The sequence below is a fragment of the Oryza sativa genome, chromosome 12 (assembly GCF_034140825.1).
Source record: "Oryza sativa Japonica Group chromosome 12, ASM3414082v1".
In the NCBI taxonomy this organism is placed as follows: domain Eukaryota; kingdom Viridiplantae; phylum Streptophyta; class Magnoliopsida; order Poales; family Poaceae; genus Oryza; species Oryza sativa.
Genome location: NC_089046.1, coordinates 21,397,656 through 21,417,723, shown reverse-complemented (window position 1 = coordinate 21,417,723; position 20,068 = coordinate 21,397,656). Strand labels below are relative to the sequence as shown.

Genomic DNA, 20,068 nt, shown 5'->3' with positions numbered 1-20,068 from the left:
TACAACATACTCCCTCCCATCCACATTATATGAGGTTTTGGCCTCTTCATCTTTTGTTCAGATTCACTACCATTCATATAAATCTAGACACATATGTAAAGCACGGACATGGATCTAAGTATGAATCTATTAAAACCCAAAACGTTTTATAATATGAAATAGAGGAAGTAGGCCATCAATCATTCAATTCCATGGCAATATGGCCAAGCGCAGTGACTAAATACTTGTCGGAAATATAGATACATACAGGATGAAAGAAAAAAATTAAATGCAATACAGAGTGACCTCGTAATAAATTTCTAGCAAAAACTCCCATAACAAAAAAGTGTAGGACACATTGCTTGTACTTGCAGGATTGTTAAACCAAGGTAAGAACAATCATATTTCTAAAACTATAAATAATTATCATATAATTTGAAAGGATAGATCATATTCCTCCTCCTCTGTTGGCTTCTTTCTTGTCCACTCATATTTCATGGCGCCATCGAATATGCCACACTCACGGAACTTCTAATCACATGGGGTCTAGAACCCCTGATAACCAAGCATATGTTAAAATTTATCTTTTCCCTAAATTCTTTTGGGTTTTCAAATATGCACGAGGGGTCAAACTTTACGGTTATCTTCTCAAGAGCCAGCGGGTTCTTCAGCAGTAGTTGCAAGAAGCATTTCTGATCATTGCATGGTATAAACCCAATGAACACTATATATCTTCTTAAGGTGCTCTAGTTGTATCGTCTAGTCCTCAACTCTCTGGCTGACTTTAGTTATACTAAAGATTTGATATACTTTAAACTGCAATTATACCAATAGAAAACATTATATCAATTTAGGGTTTATTATTGATCGACAATATCACGAAAATGCTTGTGGTTGAACGTCCGACGCAGCAAAGAAAATCGGATGTGATCATGCTCATGACCTACATGCATGTCTGTTGTCTCATCTTTTCTCTTAAGTTACTGTATGGCTGCACATTTCTCTCTCTCTCTCTCTCTTTCTTACTTTTTTGCTTAGTACTTCACTCTCACGTAAAGTATGTATGTATGAAAAAACTATGCATGTATTAGTAACTTCGAACTATTTTTCTCCTAAAATATTTATTAAATCTACAATCCGATTACACTATTATACCCGTTGCAATTAAATCTTTAAAACAAGATCTTAGTTGATTATATTTTGATGAAAAAATAAATATGAAGAATGAAACACTATTAGATCCTAATTGAAACATTTTTATTCCATATATGAAACATCGAGTTATAAGTGTTGCAATACTGCACCTATTTATTGAAACACTCAAAAAACACCAGTGCGACATTTACATTGAACTAGTGAAAAGTTAGAAAATACATTTTGAAACATCTAAATAATATCATGTGCAACATTTATAAAGATCTACTGCAACATAAAATTTAAAATGTGCAACATAGTCAAATTCAAAATGAAACATTTATTTCTCACGCGTGAAACATCCAAGTTCAACGGTTGAAACATTGGCATTTTTTTCATGGGAATATAGTGATGTGATATCTTGTTATAGAGATTTAATTACAATAAATACAACGGTGCAATCAGATTGTAAATCGGATAAATGGTTTTCGAGAGAAAAAAAAGTTTAAAGCTCCCTGTACCCCTTTCATTTTGTACCGTGCATGCGCGGTCAAATTTTTATCCATGTTGTTCTTCTCTACATGTATACTGCATGTATAGGTAATAGTTTTTTAATCGGATGGATAGAAAAGGATGGATGTGAATCCAATAGCAGAACAAGCGTCCGATGAAAACGATCGCATCGGATGTCCGATCGGTAGTCGTCTCCACAATATCACTTAAAAAAGACGCGAATATTAGGAAAGAATCTAATATCAAATAATTATAATAGGTAAGACTTCGAATCCAGGTCGGCTAATCCATAGCCCTGTGAAGCTGGCCGGCCGGAAGAATTCTGAGCGTTTCTCATCGACAATATCAGTTCATGTTGTGAGGTAGCATGCAGGCCAAGGCCGGCCCGCGTGTTGTGCAGCTAGCGCCTGACGGCGACAGTGTGTGTAACCGTGTATCTGTTGGGATACAGGCTTCTCAAGACGAAAGCCAAAAGAATCACTGGGGCACATGCCTACGTACATGCTGCTGAAAAATCAACTGAGTGGACTGGAGACAATTACGGGGTTGACACGGTTAATGACACATGTGGCCCTCATAATCATGTAAAAATAAACATCCTGATCGTGCTTATGCGAGACCTATCTGCAGAGATAACCACCGCAGCGCACCTAATCACATTGGCACCAAATAACCAACGAGGTAGAGCTGTGGCCCTAGTCAATTTCTTTTTCTCGAACTGCTCAAATCACTCGAATTATGTATTCGATCTGAAATCCGATCGATGAAATTAAACCTTCATTCCTGATTCATTAAGGATATACGATAAAACGAGCTCAATATTAATTATATTTGGACATCGTCTGTTATTGAATTCGCCAGGTCCACCGGTCATAGAGTCATTCCTCATGATCTCGCAAGTATTATTTGCATGCAAAATTAACGCCAAGTAATTTATTTAACATTTTGTATGATGAATGTGGGTAAAAGAAAATCATTAGACAGGCGGATGTTAAGCTGTGTGTTTCGGGAAAAGAAATCCATTCAGATTTCTTCAAATTGGTGGGAGATTTGTTCAAACTGCTAAATTTAATTCAGTTAATTCTTCATTCAAAATTTTATTTTCCCAGCAATGTTTTTACTGACAGTACACATTACGGTCTCTCTACTCGTCACTAGCAAAATTAATTCAGTTGAATTATTTCAAATTAATATTGGATCTCTCTCTGGTCGCTAGCAAGAAGCTTTTGTTTCTCTCTGGTCGCTAGCAAGAAGCTGAGGATTTGCAGATCGAGAAGCATGCTGTCCTGAAGAACACTAAGTACCTACATATCAGTCGTTCATGGCGATTGGCAAGTGCACTGACATAGATATGAGTGATTTGATGGTTGACTTCTGGGGATTGACAAGGAAAATGGAGCCTCTGCCTTATGTTGGGCTTTATGTTTGAGCAGGAATGATAAGGTTTTTGATAAATCACCATATGTTTTCTATATGTAGGTAATTTTCAGGGTAATATATTGGTTCTGGCAATAGGCACAATTACAAAAATGTGATGAAGATGGGGAGTTCCTGATTATTGCATGTCATAAGCTTGAAACGACGGTTATGCAACTTTTTGCCAATTATGGCTGGAGATTCACCAATAGACTAGAATAATGTTCTCCTTGTCTTGTTTGGTTTTCTTCTATTTTGGTTTAGTGTGTTTCGCTTTATCTTGGACTACACTTTTTTAGAGTGCTAGATTGTAATAATTGGTTATAGCTCTTTTAAGCAAAGGCCGATATGTTTCATTCCATTATCTATAAAATGAGTGATTTTATGGTCCTTAAGAAGTTATCCAGAGGTACCGTATTTTCTAGTGTAAAATTTTGTACTGGAAGGTACAAAATTTGTAGTAAAAATTTTGATGCTTAAGGACAGTAAAATTTCTTTTGGTATATATATAACAATGAAATGAAAAAAAAATAACAGTACAGAATGAGCGAGCGACCATGAAATTCTAGCAAAAATTCCAAATAAAAAAGTACTACCATTTCTTGTACTTGCTGGATTAATTATTAAAACAAGAAATTCTCAAACTAGAGTAATTATCATATATTATTTGAAAGGATCGATCATATTCCATCCGTTGGCTTCTCTCGTGTCCACTCATATTTCGTGGCACCATCGAAAAAGCCACACTCATGAAAGTCCCAATCGCATGGGGTCCAGGACCCTTGATAATCAGGCATGTCAAAATCTATCTTATCCCTAACTTCTTTTGGGTTTTCAAATATGTAAGAGGGGTCAAATTCCATGGTTATCTTCTCAAGAGCCGGCACGTTCTCCAGCAATAGTCGCAAGAGCCTTTTGCGGTCATCGAACGGTATGAATCCCTTGAACTCTACCTTCTTTAGGTGCTCTAGTTGTATCTTCTGGTCCTCCCAACCCTTTGGCTGACTGCACTTACACTGAGCATCCGAACATACTTCCAACTGCAATTATATTAATAGATAAGATATTATATCAATGTAGGGTCTATTTATTGACAATATCATTTTAAGTTGTTTGGAATAATGAAGAGTTTCTTTATGGTTCTAATTATTTGTTTTACATTCTCGGTGTCTTAATACTAAGATGTTATACTCGGTTATACTATATCTGTAGTTAGATAGTGTGCAATTTTAATCACTACTATTTTTTATTTTAGAAGTTCTTATGAAGAAAAATCTATACATATCACTTTTGCCCTTTCCAACTATAAATATTTAAGAGCTACCGATGATCAAAGTTTCGCCAGTTCGACTGAATAAAATCAACAATGTCATAAATATATTGATGGAAGACCTTAAATTAGATCAAAATATACCGTCTTAAAATAAAGTGCAAGAATACTAATAACATATGAAAGTGCTCAAGCTTACCAAGCCACGGACGAGGATGGAGAGGTGCTCGATGTTGTTACACTTTGCGATAATTCTAGCAAGGGTTGCACCAATGGTATGCCCGTACCACCATGTATTCACGTCTAACCTCAACTTGGTGACAGTGGGTAGATGCGGTATATCCTTCACGGTGTCCTCCGCTGGTAGCTATAATTTTATGTTAATTATTGAATTGCGTAATTGAAAAAAAATTATATCAATGATCAATTTTGTTAATATCGTGTCCACACCTAAGACACACAGAAGATCGACATGTTGCTAGCACTGTAAGATTAATAAAGTAACATGTTCTCGCAAGATAATAAATTTAAAGATTTCGTTTATGCTACTACTATTGTTGGTACCCCACTCTTTGTTGCGGAGAATCTAAAAGTACTTATATCATGCCAAAGAAAAACAATTTGAAAATCATGTACTTATAATGCTTCAATGTCATATATTTTGAGCTCTTTAGAGTTAACGTCGTATTACAACTGTGCGTGATATAAGGATGGCTATCATCAAAGCATGAGAGGGATCTGATAGCTCTATTAATTTTTTTCTATGTGATCCACCGCCTCAAGGGCTGCACCGTGGTTAACTTGCACTCATATTTTAAAGTGTCTTTAATTATTGTAGCCATTGACATGTACAAATCTTCATGACAAAAACACATTACCTCCGTTTTTTTAAAAAATATTTGACTATTCATTTTATTTAATTTTTTATGTAAATATAAAAAAAGTAAGTCATACTTAAACAATATTTGATACTAAATCAAATTATAATAAAATAAATAATAATTACATAAAGTTTTTAATAAAATGAATGATCAAATGCATTTCACAAAAACGAAGAGTAAATTTCACAAGACTACGGATACTATGATCAAATTATCATAAAACTACGGATTTAATTTGGTGTATCGCAAAACTACACATTTAACACCAAATTTATCATAAAACTACACATTTCAGATGAAATGTCACAAAACTACATGCTTAGTTACTAAATTATCACAAAACTACATGTTTAGAACCAATTTAGTCACAAAACAATAATGTTTATAACTCCAGCATAATAATGGTGCTAGGGATTTAAACTCTAAAAGTTATAGTTTTTGTGATAACTTCAACATTAAATATGTAGTTTTGTAATATTTAACCTTAAATCTATAATTTTGTGATAAATATGTAGTTTTATGATATAACGATTTAAATATATAGTTTTGTGATAGTATGATCAAAGTACGTATAATTTTGTGAAGTTTACTAAAAAACGAATGAAGTACCAATGCAACAACCAACAAGGCAGAGAGATCAAGTGGAGATCACATACCACGCGGACTGTTAATCTCAGCTCGAGATGATCCACCGCCGTACAACTCTTGAGGAGGCGCACGGCGGCGACGTTGGTCTCGTCGTCGGCGCCGCCATGCGAGTAGAGGGAGAGCTTCTTGAGGTGCCGGACGGTCGGCGTCGCGATGAACTCCCTGCAGGCCCTGTACTCCAGGCCGTCCCACGCCAGCGTCTCCAGCCTCGGCGCCGACACCCTCGCCGCGCCGGGGTCGTCGGAGTACGGCAGGTTGTCGCAGTGGCCGACGCGGAGCAGCCGGAGCCCCGGCGCGTCGACGTGGAGCCGCCGCAGGTCGGGGAGGTACACCAGCCGGAGCTCCTCGAGCGTGCCGGCGACGGCGTCGAGGCGGAGCCGGATGAGGCCGGCGACGTGGCGGAGCTCAAGCCTCCGCAGCCGCGGGCAGCACGGCGACGAGAGGAGGTGGCCGAGGCGGAGGTCGTCGTTATCGTATGCGTTGATCTTGGCGCGGCAGAGGGTGAAGTCGGTGAGCGCACGGAAGGCTCCGGCGCTGGCGATCGGGACGACGGTGTTGGCGTCACAGAGGGTAAGGCTCATGGCCGTCGCTCTCGCCGTGGCTGGCAACTCGACAGCTTCCTCCTCCGCCGCCGGCAGCAAGTCCAACTCTTCCTCTTCTACCACCACCGCTTCTCCCTCTTCTACCGGCGGCGCCACGTCTCTCTTCGCCTCGTCGGCTTCCTCCTGATCCTGCTTGGCCGCCGCCGCCGCGTTCAGCGGCAGCTCGAGGACGAAGCTGCCCGTCACGTGGCACTCGGCGAAGCGGAGCCACGAGTCGACGAGCGACGGCGTGATGTCAGCCTCATGGTGGTGGTCGTGGATGTACTACCTCTTCCCCACGGGCTCCCTTTTGTACCAGCTGCTGTCGTTGTCGGCGTCGCCGTACACCAGCGAGATCTCCAGGAAACGGAGGGCGTCGTGTACTCCGGCGGCGGCGGCGTGCCGCCGCCGCGCGAGGCAGGCGTCCGCGCCGGCGATGAGGCGCCGGGCGGCGTCGTGGCAACGCGCGCCGTGCTCCTCCTCGTCCTCGTCGTCGTCCTCCGCGAAGGAGCCCAGCCCGACGGCGAAGCGGAGGCAGGGCGCGATGCCGCAGAGGTGGCGCCACCGCCTCGACAGCACGGTGGTGCGCGCCACGTCACCCGCCGACGGCAGGAAGCTGAGGATGTGCAGGAGCACGGCGTCGTCGAGTTCGCTGATCAGATCATCGACGGCCGCCGGCGCCGGCGCCGCCGGAGAAGTCGTCGTCGTGTCGTTCATCTTCTTGGAATCGATAGATCGTCAATCGATGAAAATTTTCGAGACACGTATGCTCCCATTGTTTGGGTTTTTTAAAATATATATAAAAAGTGGACTTATGCACGGCATGCATGCGTATTTGAATTGGAGTATTATTCAGTCGTTTTGTTTATAGAAACTATTCAGTCGTATTTTGGTTGATTGTTAAGACTGCCTTGTTTATGTTGGGTATATTATGAATGTGATGAATAATTATTCGAATTCAAATACAATTTGTACGCGCGCGTATACGTGTACTTTATCGATCAGCAACACAATGATACACCGTTTTTTTGACAAATTGACCCTTATGGAAAACTTATTTCGAAACTAACCCCTGCCAAAAACTTCAACCAAAAATAGGCCGTCGCCTCAGCGCCAAACACATTGGCGCTGACGTTGGCCGTGTCAGCGCCAACGGGACTGGCGCTGACATTGTGCCACCGTGGCGGCCGGGCCGATCCCCAGCTGACGTGGCAGCTACCTCAGCGCCAACCGGACTGGCGCTGAGGTGGGACTTGGCCGCAACCCCCAAGGCCCAGACCAGCAAGCCTTCTGGATGGCTTGCGGGCTGGGACCTCCGCGCCAGCCATAATGGCGCTGACCATGGGACACTCAGCGCCAGCCCACCTGGCGCTGAGGTGGGACTTGGCCGCAACCCCCAAGGCCCAGACCAGCAAGCCTGCTGGATGGCTTGCGGGCTGGGACCTCAGCGCCAGCCATAATGGCGCTGACCGTGGAATACTCAGCGCTAGCCCACCTGGCGCTGAGGTGGGACTTGGCCGCAACCCCGAAGGCCCAGACCAGCAAGCCTGCTGGATGGCTTGCGGGCTGGGACCTCAGCGCCAGCCATAATGGCGCTGACAGTGGGACACTCAGCGCCAGCCTACCTGGCGCTGAGGTGGGACTTGGCCGCAACCCCCAAGGCCCAGACCAGCAAGCCTGCTGGATGGCTTGCGGGCTGGGACCTCAGCGCCAGCCATAATGGCGCTGACCGTGGGATACTCAGCGCCAGCCCACCTGGCGCTGAGGTGGGACTTGGCCGCAACCCCCAAGGCCCAGACCAGCAAGCCTGCTGGATGGCTTGCGGGCTGGGACCTCAGCGCCAGCCATAATGGCGCTGACCGTGGGATACTCAGCGCCAGCCCACCTGGCGCTGAGGTGGGACTTGGCCGCAACCCCGAAGGCCCAGACCAGCAAGCCTGCTGGATGGCTTGCGGGCTGGGACCTCAGCGCCAGCCATAATGGCGCTGACAGTGGGACACTCAGCGCCAGGTGGGCTGGCGATGAGGTGGGACTTGGCCGCAACCCCGAAGGCCCAGACCAGCAAGCCTGCTGGATGGCTTGCGGGCTGGGACCTCAGCGCCAGCCATAATGGCGCTGACAGTGGGACACTCAGCGCCAGCCCACCTGGCGCTGAGGTGGGACTTGGCCGCAACCCCCAAGGCCCAGACCAGCAAGCCTGCTGGATGGCTTGCGGGCTGGGACCTCAGCGCCAGCCATAATGGCGCTGACTGTTGGAAACTCAGCGCCAGCCCACCTGGCGCTGAGGTGGGACTTGGCCGTTTCGGCCGTGGCCCAGCCCAGCAAGCCTTCTGGATGGCTGGGCTGGGACCTCAGCGCCAGGTGCACTGGCGCTGAGTTTGGACATGTCAGCGCCATTTAGCATGGCGCTGACGTCCCAGCCCTGCTAAACTTTAGCAAAACTTTGCACACAACAGAGGCAAACATCAAATCACAGAAATTTACAGGCAGTAATATATCCAGAGAACCATACAAAACATACATCCATCCATCAATCCCAACATCATTCCATACATCCATAGAATCCATCAATACATCCATATATGAAGTCCATATATATAAGAAATAAAAACATCCCATCGATCCTCGTCTATACATCCAGTCGAGTCCATACATCTAGTCCATACATCCATCGAACCATGCATCAAGTCCATCCATCTATCCATCCATCCATTGAACCATGCACTCACCTCCTCCTACCTCTAGTGCGAGGACGAGGCACGTCGGGGGTGTACCTCCAGTCCTGCGAAGGAGCCCGCCGGCGTCGTGGTCGAGACGGGCCGGGCTGCGAGATATCCGGCTGTGACAACTCTGGTGCGTCCTCTAGCTGCGAGGGACCGAGCTCATCCGCCTCCTCTTCTCTGTCCTCATCCCCTTCTTCCTCCTCATCTCCTTCCTCCGCCTCTTTGTCTTGCTCGCCCTCCTCGTCACCCACCTCCCCTTCTTCATCCCCCTCTTGGTGGGCATGAGCATGTTCGACCACATCAGTCGACCTGCAGCCGAGCCTTGCTGCCAACTTCCGACATCGCTGCCGTAGTCTCTGCATAAAAAATAATCCATGTTAAGTTATCGCTTTTGGAAGAAAACACCGTAGTTTCATCTCTTTCCAACGATTACCTGTAGGGCGTTGCGGAGGGTGCCGCCCTCTCCTTCGGAGCCAGGAGCCGTGCCTAGCGCCACTCCCGCGTCGTTGACGGTCCGCAAGAGCTCTCGAGCCTGTAGGATTGATATGATCCTGATGGTAGTAAGCCCAATCAGTCACCTTCTTGTTCTTCCGACGGTCCACCCTGCACGTATGCAAAATGTCCAACTCAAATATGTAGTAAATGTTGAAGTGACTGATTGGGCAAGCAAAATAAATTGTTAAGTGAAATTACTAACTTGTGTAGGTCGATACTCGTGGAGAAACGGTGCGGGATTGTTTGAAGCCTCCCGAATTGCCGCATCACGCGGTGGCACATCTGGAACTCCACTGCATAGAAGTAGATCAGTGGGCACCGTAGGGTCTTCAACGCATCCTCTATATGGCACATGGGATTCAGTTCTAGCTCGAGCACTTCCTGTGCCTGATATGGCATCCACACCACCTGCAGCAACAAAAATAAAACACATTGAAGCACATTTAGTACTATATAGTAAGAAACCATCTTCATGTGTGATAGAACCCTGAATAGCTTACATGTTCTGGCTGTAGGTAGTCCATCTCGTTTGTGTAGTGGTAGTACGCCAAATTCCTGCGGCCTACTACTGGAGATGGGACCGATTCCCACAGGTGAGCTACAGTGGGACGTCGGTCTGCATCCTGGTGCGGCCAAGCCTGATGGGTCCTCCACATGGGCCGACCAACTGGAAGCCTCATCCACATCCAAACCTGCGTCACATACGTTAGCTTCCAACATGTTAGCAAGAAATTGAAATGTTATGAAACATAACATGCGTGAACTTACCTGTAGCAACCAAACACAGCCTGCTAGGTTCGCGTCCCCGCCTTGCCTTCGGCAAGCATCACAGAGTTGCCGGTACAACCAGGCTAGGGCAGCCGACCCCCAGCTGAAGGTACCCGCCTCGTCCCAGTCCGCGAGCAATGGCAGCCACATCCAAGAAGCCATGTCTCCACCAGAGTCAGGGAACAGAATACTGCCGAAGATGTACAGCACGTACGCCCTGCAGTATCGCTGTACTGTAGCCTCGTCTGCCTCAGCGGGACACTGACCGAAGTTGGCTCGCAACCAACTCAAAGGAACCCCTGATGTCTTCGTCTGCCTCTGACCATCAGGTGCCACTGGAGGCTCCAGACCAAGGTACTCCTCGACCCTCTCCCTCCAGTTCCCCGACGCTGTGTCACCTGTAACCGGAAATTAAATGGAATCATTAGTAATTGCAAAAAAATTAACAAATGAATACGAAGACTCGTTAGTAATTCCCTGACGCTGTGTCACCTGTGACCGCCTGACCCCGGATAGGAAGACCCAGGATCATGGCGACGTCCTCCAGAGTGACCGTCAGCTCCCCGCACGGTAGGTGGAAGGTGTGTGTCTCTGGACGCCACCGGTCCACTAGGGCCGTCAGAGCAGCGGCGTTGTACAGAGGCACCGGTCGCTGCGCCATGGTCACGAACGCCAAGAGCTTCGCCCGCCGTAGGTACGGGACGTACCGGTCGTCGAACAGTATGTGCGCCGTGTGACCTCTGACTCGAAGGGTCTTCAAGCGCTGCATCAATAGACAAACATAATAACATAAAGTTAGCGACAATATATCATATACAAGGGTTGTGGAAAATACATCATGCAACTAGGAACTTTAATTTTGGGATTGAGCAAGAAAACTGAAAAGAAGATCTGTGTGTTTACATGCTCTGCTTTGAGGCTCCTGAACTTTGATTTGAGATATCTCTATGATGGATGATCTATCTGTACAAACTAAAATCAAAGAAGAAAAAATAAATTCGATCATAAAAAAATGGAATATTGTTGATGCTAACCTCTCCGCTGGCAATCTGTGGGGCCCGGTGCTTCTCCTCGTAGAAATCCTCCAACCCCGGAAAGTGCTCCATCCTGCAAATGAAAATGGAATCATTAGTAATTGAAAAAATATTAAATGGAAAAATCACAATGAGAACGGAAAGGAGGACAACAGAAAGTAAACATTGATGCAACAATATGAACTTAGCAAATGAATGTCATCCAATCCCACCTGTGTGCTACCCTCACCACCTCCCCCCGTCCTACGGCGCTTTTTCGGTCGATCCTTAGACTTGTCTCGCTTCGGGCACCTAGTTTTCTTATGGCCTAGTTCGTGGCATAGCGAGCATCTATTTTGCATGACCGGCTCTGAATTTGTATTGTTCGGCTTTTGTGACCGTCGGTTGGCTGAGCCTTTGTATGCTTTGTCCATATCGTTCTTGAACCTTCTTGTCCTTCTTCTTTCTCGTGTGTTGTTCTTTAACGACAAGTCGGGCACGAAGAACTCTCCATCATAACTTGGCCACTGCGATGGATCTAGGTAAGGTTCAAACCTAGGGGAGTACGAGTCCTGCACAGCCTTATTGGAAGCTTCATAACACATTCGGGGGGCCACCTCCACATACGCCTCGTCCCAATCTCCCCAAATGACCTTCATAGCAACTTGCTTAGCACGCCATGCTTTGCCATACGTAGGCCGATAGTGCCATATTTGCTCAACTGCCTCGACAATCGCTGCTGGAGATAAAGTTGGTTCAGCTCGCACAAATGCCTGTAACCTGTTTCCAATAAACCTTGAAGTAAGTTGCAAATGCTTGCCGGTTACTTCCGCACTACAGCATGTGTGGTCTTCGCCCACCCTAGTCACCCGCCACCTATCTCCTCCACTCTTCCTTGCATTAATCTGCCATTTGCAATGGCGATCGAGACAAGCCACAGTATACTTTACTGACGCGTTAGATTCCTTCACATGGTACGGCCGGTGGACACGGATAGAATAACTCTGTAGCCATATTTTCAGATCATCCATCGATCGAAACTCCAACCCCTTCCTTGGTTCACCACACATTGGTTCGAAGGCACCGTCATATTGTGGATCCCCATCAGCAATTGCTAGCCCAGATCTGGTAAGATCCTCGAATTGTGTTATTTCCGGGTTTCTACCCACCAGTTTCGCAAACACAGTCCTTTCATGCTCTGACATCTTACGCACTGGACGATCATCATCGGAGTCGGAAGCGGACTCATCCAATTCATCCTCTGTATCATACTCCAACCAGCCTAGGTTCAATCCACTGCGTATCATAGCCTCCTCACACTCCTCTCGGGTATAGAATTTCAGCCTAGCCAACTCCCTTAGGCCCATACTTACATTCTTAGCATTCGCTTCTTCCTCAGGCAACTCTACATCATCTCCTACCTCCCGACCATCCTCAACATCTCCTTCCTCTCTTACCGGCACATTCTCCTCCACATTAACTTCCTCCCTTAACGGCACATTGTCCTCTGCATGTACTTCTTCCCTTAACGGCACATTCTCCTCTGCATGTACTTCCTCCCTTACCGGGTCATTCTCTTCCCTGACCTCCACATCCGCCATATCATTTACTCCCTCGCCCCCCTCCACGTCTTCCTCAATCAATTCTTCCTTCCTACTACACCTCTCCGACAGTTCGTGACAGCTAATGGGTGATTCTATAAGTTCTTTCTTCCCTATCCTACCATCTTTCTTCCATGCAAACACCTCAAGAGATTTGAAATGTGACCCCAATACTATATCTATATATGTTTGCCATTCGATCTCTCCATTCAAGTCTAACATAAATTTATGTGACATGACACCGCCGCCCACATCGTATCTCCCTTGCATACCAACCGACTCATCATTCCAATCCAATTCATGCTTGATGCGAGACATTAACTCCTCAAAGGTAGGCTTCGCAAAAAACACTAATTGTCTAACTGTCATTCCCTCAAATTGGCTTCCATGTGTACTTTCATCTAGCACACAACCACCATAATGAAGCCGGACCAATCTATCCATCTACAATTTTAAACCCATGCATAAACATTAATTACTTGAAAATAATATGTAATTACCATTGCAATACCAATACTTCAAAAGCTAACAACATGTCTAATTTTTCCAATAAATAAGTACATTACTCAAATACTACACATTATTGATAAAAAAAAACTCTACTCCTACAAATTACCTACCCTTCACCACACATCAACCCCTTTCAAACCCTCTCAATCACCACAAATCCATCCCACATCCTAGGCCATCACCACACATCCATCTCCCATCAAACCCTAGTGCATCACCAAACATCCATCCCAAATATATTTTGTCAAATGTATCAATAACAACCAAATGGATAAAGATATGCCACTTCCACACTTCATCCCCACCCATATTATCCATCTAATAATCCATCCTTAGCCAACTATTATCAAACCACGTCTACAACCAAAACAATGCAAAATATCCAATAAAACTTTGGGGAACTTAGGGTTTATAGAGGGGTTTACCTTCTCTTCCGATCCCAAACTCAATGCCGCACAAATCACCTTCGATTAGAGAGGTTTCTGGGGGAGATTGGGCGAGGAGAACGCGGTGGCGACCGAACCCTAGGCGGGCGGCTGGGGAAAAAACGGAGGAAGAACTGGCTGGGGCGGCCTCGGCCGGGCTCTAAGTAGTCAAGGTCAGCGCCAACTTACTTGGCGCTGAGGTTGGGCACCTCAGCGCCGAAGCGGTTGGCGCTGAGGTAGCTGCCACGTCAGCTAGGGGATCGGCCCGGCCGCCACGGTGGCACAATGTCAGCGCCAGTCCCGTTGGCGCTGACACGGCCAACCTCAGCGCCAATGCGCTTGGCGCTGAGCCGACGGCCTAGTTTTGGTTGAAGTTTTTGGCAGGGGTTAGTTTCGAATTAAGTTTTTGAAAAGGGTCAATTTGTCAAAAAAACGGCAATGATACATGCACGATATATACGTGTATATTTCCTCTTGTTTACATTTGGACACATATTGACCATTTAACTTATTTAAAAATTTATGCAAATACATACTCCCTTCGTCTCATAATATAAGAAGTTTTAGAGTTAGACACGATTATTAAGAAAGTAGGTAGAAAATGGTAGAGAGTTGTGATTGGATGACTAGTGGATGGGAAAAGTGAATGCGGGAGGGTTGTGACGAGTTGGGAAGAGAGTGTTGGTGGAGAAGTTATTATATTTTGAGACAAATTCTAAGGCCTAAAAGTTATTATATTTTGGAACGGATGGAGTAAGATATAAATCGTGTTTAAATTAATTTTAATAATAAATCAACTCAAAAAAAATAAATAATAAGTATGTAAATTTATTTTCACTGAAAGAATAATAAGCCATAAATACGAGCATCCGTCTTAGGATTTAAATTTAGATGGATAGATCCACCACATAAATTACCCATATGTATTTATAAACAATTGATTTACACTTACTACTCAGAGTGAAATTTATATCAGTGGTGAGAAAGTAACTAGTCTACTACCACCACCATGAAGCTGACATCACACGCCATCGCTTGTCGTAGCTTCCTCCTCCAGATGCCTTCGCGGCTGTGGCGCAGGATCTAGCGGAGGAAACAGCGCGGAGCATGAAAATCATTTGTGTAGTAGTGCAATACGGTCTCTCTCATCGCTAGCAAAATTAATTCAGTTACATTATTTCAAATATTTTATTTCTCTCTTATCGCTAGCAAGAAACCGAGGATTTGCAGAGAAGCATATGTACTTCCTCCGTTTCATATTATATGACTTTCTAACATTATCCACATTCATATATATGTTAACGAATCTAGACATATATATGTGATTAGATTCATTAACATCTATATAAATATAGGTAATGCTAGAAAGTCTTATAAGCTGAAACGAAGGTAGTACCTATCAGTCATTCATGGTGATTGGCAAGTGCAATGACCCAAGTACTGGTTGCAAATATAGATAAGAGTGATTTTACAGTGCTTAAAAATGTATTTGATAGAACCGTATTTTCTAATGTAAAATATGGTACTTGAAGGTATTAAATTTGTACTAAAAATTTTGATACTTCATATATCTCTCAAGGATAGACATATATAAAATGAAACAAAAAAAATGCAGTATAGAGTGACCATGAAATAATTAATTAATTTCTAGCGAAAACTCCAATACAAACATATTAGTACCATTTTTTTACTAGCAGAATTATTGAAACAAGAAAAGAACAATCACACTTATCACACTAGAATAATTATCATATTATTTGAAAGGATCGATCATATTCCCTCATCTGTTGGCTTCTCTCGTGTCCACTCATATTTCGTGGCGCCATCGAAAATGCCACTCCCACGGAACATCCAAGCACATGGGGTCCAAGACCCTTGATAACCAGGCATGCCAAAATCTATCTTATTCCTGGCTTCTTTTGGGGTTTCAAATATGTAAGAGGGGTCAAACTTCACGGTTATCTTCTCAAGAGCTGGCGCGTTCTTCAGCAATAGTCGCAAGAGGCTTTTGCGGTCATCGAACGGTATAAATCCCTTGAACTCTGCCCTCTTTAGGTTATCTAGTTGTATCTTCTGGTCCTCCCAACCCTTTGGCTGACTGCAGTTACACTGAGCATCCGAACATACTTCCCACTGCAATTATATCAATATAGAGGAGAAATTATGTCAATGTATGGTTGATTTATCGACAATATGCTTTTAAGTTGGTGTAGAACAATTAAGGGTTTCTTTTACGGTTCTAATTATGTGTTACATTATTGGTGTCTCAATACTAAAATGTTTTTTTCTAAACAATATACATTAATATGTTTTAGATGGTTATACTATATCTATATTCAGATATAACGGTGTTCACTTTATTCAGACTGTGGTATGCAATTTTAACCACTACTATTTTTTATTGTAGAAGTTCTTATAAAGAAAACTCTATACGTATGAATTTTGTGCTTTCCAACTACAAAAATTTAAGAGCATCGATGATCAAAGTTTTGAAAGTTCGATTGAATAAAATCAGCGATAAAAAGGTAATGACGGAATACCATAAATTAGATTAAAAAAACCATCTTAAAAGGAAGTGAATGAATACAAATTAAATATGCTAAGTGATCAAGCTTACCAAGCCACGGACGCGAATGGAGATGTTTTCGATGTTGTTACACCTTTAGATGATTCTTGCAAGGGTTACACCAATGGTATGGCCATGCCACCATGTGTTCACATCTAACCTCAACTTGCTGACGGTGGGTAGATGAGGTATATCCTTCTTCACGGTGTCCTCCGATGGTAACTGTAATTTTGTGTCAATTATTGAATTGTGTAACTGAAAAAATATATCAACGATGAATTTTGCTAATATCCTTCACAGTGTCCACAACAAAGACACACAGAAGATCCACATGTTGCACTATAAGATCAATAAAATAACATGTTCTCATCAAGATAACAAAACTAAAGATTTTTTATGCTACTGCCACACGCGCGTATATGGTGTGCATTTATTCTAAACATATTATTAGTCGATACCCATGCTTTTTAGCAGAGAATTTAGAAGTACTTCATATAAATAAGTCCAAAGAAAGAACATTTTAAAAATCATGTACATGTAATGCTTGAAGGACAATATTTTCAGCTCTATAGAGTTGAAATCGATTGAATTACAGCTGTGGATTATGGATGGCTATGATCAAGCACAAGAGGGTTCTGATGAAATCTATAATTTTCTAGATCATTGTTACTCAATTCATGTTGAGATTTTTTCTTCAAATATATAGGATACAAAGATAAGTCTTGAGAAACACACAACTAACGAATCCGTATTTATGATGAGTGTACATAACTGAATAATTAACTTGCACTGACAGCCTGTTGCCCATATTCCCTAATAATTTTGGTTTATTAGGAAGAAAATTAATTTATAGGTAAAAATTTTATATATGTTTTTTTATGATTCAAAAGACAATACCGAAAAAGAAACTGTGCTCAAAATATCTTAAAATTAATCAATTTTAAAATTAAGTTTCAAAATTCAAATTTTGGGCTTTAGGTTATCAGAGCAACCGATGGGACTCTCATATTTTAAAGTGTTTTTAATTGTTGTAGCCATTGACATGTCAAATATTCATCATAAAAACATAATTATTTTTGAGAGAAGGGTATTTTGACCCTGCCTCTACACACAACCGGATATAAGCAGCCTTTTTAAATTACTCTACACACAACCGGATATATGCAACATTTTTAAATTATGAACGTAGCCTATCAAATAGGGAACTTAGCCCTCAAATAACTTAATTTGAAATTCGCTTCTATAGAGATTTGAACTTAGGACCTTAGGTGCTATTCAGGTCACTGCAATCACTAGACTATATGTCCTTTCACAACAAAAACATAATTAACATGACAGAGATCATCAAGTAGAGATGACGACAATACGTACCACGCGGACCGTTAATCTCAGCTCGAGATGATCCACCGCCGTGCAGCTCTTGAGGAGGCGGACGGCGGCGACGTTGGTCTGGTCGCCGTCGCCGTCGTGCGAGAGGAGGGAAATCTTCTTGAGGCGCCGGACGGTCGCCGTCGCCACGACGACCTCCCTGCAGGCTATGTGCTCCAGGCCGTCCCACGCCAGCGCCTCCAGCCTCGGCGCCGACACCCTCGCCAGGGCGGGGTCGTCGGAGAGCGGCAGGTGGTCGCAGTGGCCGACGCGGAGGAGCCGGAGCCCCGGCGCGTCGACGTGGAGGCAGAGCAGGTCGGGGAGGTACACCAGCCGGAGCTCCTCGAGCGTGCCGGCGGCGTCGAGGTGGAGCCGGATGAGGCCGGCGACGTGGCGGAGCTTCAGCCTCCGCAGCCGCGGGCAGCAGCGCGACGAGAGGAGGTGGCCGAGGCGGAGGTCGTCGTTATCGTATGCGTTGATCTTGGCGCGGCAGAGGGTGAAGTCGGTGAGCGCACGGAAGGCTCCGGCGCCGGCGATCGGGACGGTGGTGGTGGCGCCTCCGAGGGCAAGGCTCATGGCCACCGCTCTCGCCGTGGCTGGCAACTCGACAACTTCGTCGTCGTCGTCCTCCTCCTCTTCCTCCGCCACCGCGGCCGCCGGCGGCAACTCCAACTCTTCGTCTACGGCCTCTTCTAACACTACCGGTGCTACTGCCACGTCTTCTTCGTCTACCGCCATCGCCGCCGGCGGCAACTCTTCCTCCCCTTCTGCCGGCGACACCTCTTCATCTTCTTCCTCCTCTACCGGCGGCGCCACCTCTGCTTGCTCCTCCTCTAGAGCAGATCTGCTTGGTCTTCCTCCTCCGCCGCCGCCGCTTCCTCTCGATCCAGCTTCGCCGCCGCCGCCGCATTCAGTGGAAGCTCGAGGACGAAGCTGCCCTTGACGTGGCGCTCGGCGAAGCGGAGCCACGAGCCGACGAGCGACGGCGTGACGTCAGCCTCATGGCGGTGGTCGTGGAAGTAGAACCTCTTCCCCACGGCCACCCTCTTGTACAGCCCGTGCTTGGACTTGTCGGTGTACACCAGGAAGATCTCGAGCACGTCGACGTCGACGTCAGCGGCGAGGCAGGCGTCCACGCCGGCGATGAGGCGCCGGGCGGCGTCGTGGCAGCGCTCTGCGTCGAGCTCCTCCTCGTCCTCGTCGCCGCCCTCCGCGAAGGAGCCCGGCCCGACGTCGAAGCGGAGGCGGGGCGCGATGCCGAAGAGGTGGCGCCACCGCCTCGACAGCACGGTGGCGCGCGCCACGTCTCTCGCCGACGGCAGGAAGCCGAGGATGTGCAGGAGCACGTCGTCGTCGAGTTCGCTGATCAGATCGACGGCCGCCGGCGCCGCCGCAGGAATCGTGGTGACATTCATCTTCTTGGAATTCGTCGTGTCGTTCATCTTCTTGGAATTGATATAGATCGATCGATGTGATGAACTGATAATTGTTGAGACGTACGTACGCTCGCATGCATTGTTTCGATCAGTTTTATAGTCACTGGTGGAGAAACCCTTTGTAGTCCCGGTTCGTAACCCCCTTTAGTCCCGGTTTCCAAACCGGGAGTACCAATCCGGGACTAAAGATCGCTATCTTTAGTCCCGGGTGAAATAACCGGGAGTAAAGATCGATCTTTAGTCCCGGTTGGTGTTACCAACCGGAACTAAAGATGGCTCAGCCGGCCACGTGGCTGAGCCATCTGGGACTAAAGATAGAGCTGACCTTTTTTTTTTTTTGCATGCCCCTGTTGCTGCATGGTTTATATATATATATATATATATATATATATAAACCATGCATATATATGTTTCAATACATATATATGCATACATATATATATATATGTATTTATACATATATATGTTATGCAAATGCATATGTATATAGATATATATATGAACAAAATATATTTACATTATAGAAAATGTGTACACATGCATATAGAAACATATGTAGTCATGTATTAATTACAATCCATTATATGTCCTAGCTAGCTACGATTTCGACGTAGTAGTACTCGCTGCTAGCTCAGAAGCTAAGGACCGGTGAATTGTGTTTCCGTCGTAGTAGAATTGTCGCGTCCCAAATCGACTCTAAAATCTATCCTCAAAATTGTGCAAAAGAATAAGTAAAATTCA

At 45.0% G+C, this 20,068-nt stretch overlaps 2 protein-coding genes across 2 annotated transcripts; both read right to left on the bottom strand.

Moving 5' to 3' along the window:
• Positions 1 to 3,722: 3,722 nt before the first annotated feature.
• Positions 3,723 to 14,989, bottom strand: LOC107279724 (uncharacterized). The gene is made up of 16 exons (XM_066306218.1): positions 14,960 to 14,989; positions 11,821 to 13,466; positions 11,443 to 11,515; positions 10,901 to 11,171; positions 10,409 to 10,806; positions 10,141 to 10,332; positions 9,843 to 10,048; positions 9,724 to 9,748; positions 9,579 to 9,677; positions 9,162 to 9,501; positions 8,568 to 8,794; positions 8,048 to 8,359; positions 6,712 to 7,139; positions 5,850 to 6,618; positions 4,512 to 4,679; positions 3,723 to 4,082 (listed from the first exon to the last, which is right to left on the bottom strand). The coding sequence occupies exons 1-16, from the start codon at positions 14,987 to 14,989 to the stop codon at positions 3,723 to 3,725; spliced, it is 5,544 nt and encodes a 1,847-aa protein (XP_066162315.1).
• A 738-nt stretch (positions 14,990 to 15,727) lies between these two features.
• LOC136354686 (uncharacterized) lies at positions 15,728 to 19,333 on the bottom strand. Its single transcript, XM_066306209.1, has 5 exons — positions 18,884 to 19,333; positions 17,895 to 18,824; positions 16,684 to 16,778; positions 16,575 to 16,617; positions 15,728 to 16,090 (listed from the first exon to the last, which is right to left on the bottom strand). The coding sequence occupies exons 1-5, from the start codon at positions 19,331 to 19,333 to the stop codon at positions 15,728 to 15,730; spliced, it is 1,881 nt and encodes a 626-aa protein (XP_066162306.1).
• Positions 19,334 to 20,068: the final 735 nt, after the last annotated feature.

What these genes read in the sequence shown, in the direction of transcription:
- LOC107279724 (XM_066306218.1), bottom strand. Translation starts at nt 14,989, where the DNA reads ATGGCGTGTGATGTCAGCTTCATGGTGGTG. An exon ending in CCCTCCGCAACGCCCTACAG is followed by an intron (nt 9,502 to 9,578) that starts GTAATCGTTGGA and finishes TTTTTTATGCAG; the next exon opens with AGACTACGGCAGCGATGTCG. An exon ending in GCCTCGTCCTCGCACTAGAG is followed by an intron (nt 8,795 to 9,161) that starts GTAGGAGGAGGT and finishes GTCCAAACTCAG; the next exon opens with CGCCAGTGCACCTGGCGCTG.
- LOC136354686 (XM_066306209.1), bottom strand. Translation starts at nt 19,333, where the DNA reads ATGAACGACACGACGAATTCCAAGAAGATGAATGTCACCACGATTCCT. An exon ending in ACCACCGCCATGAGGCTGAC is followed by an intron (nt 18,825 to 18,883) that starts GTCACGCCGTCG and finishes CGTCAAGGGCAG; the next exon opens with CTTCGTCCTCGAGCTTCCAC. An exon ending in CCATTCGCGTCCGTGGCTTG is followed by an intron (nt 16,091 to 16,574) that starts GTAAGCTTGATC and finishes ATATAATTGCAG; the next exon opens with TGGGAAGTATGTTCGGATGC.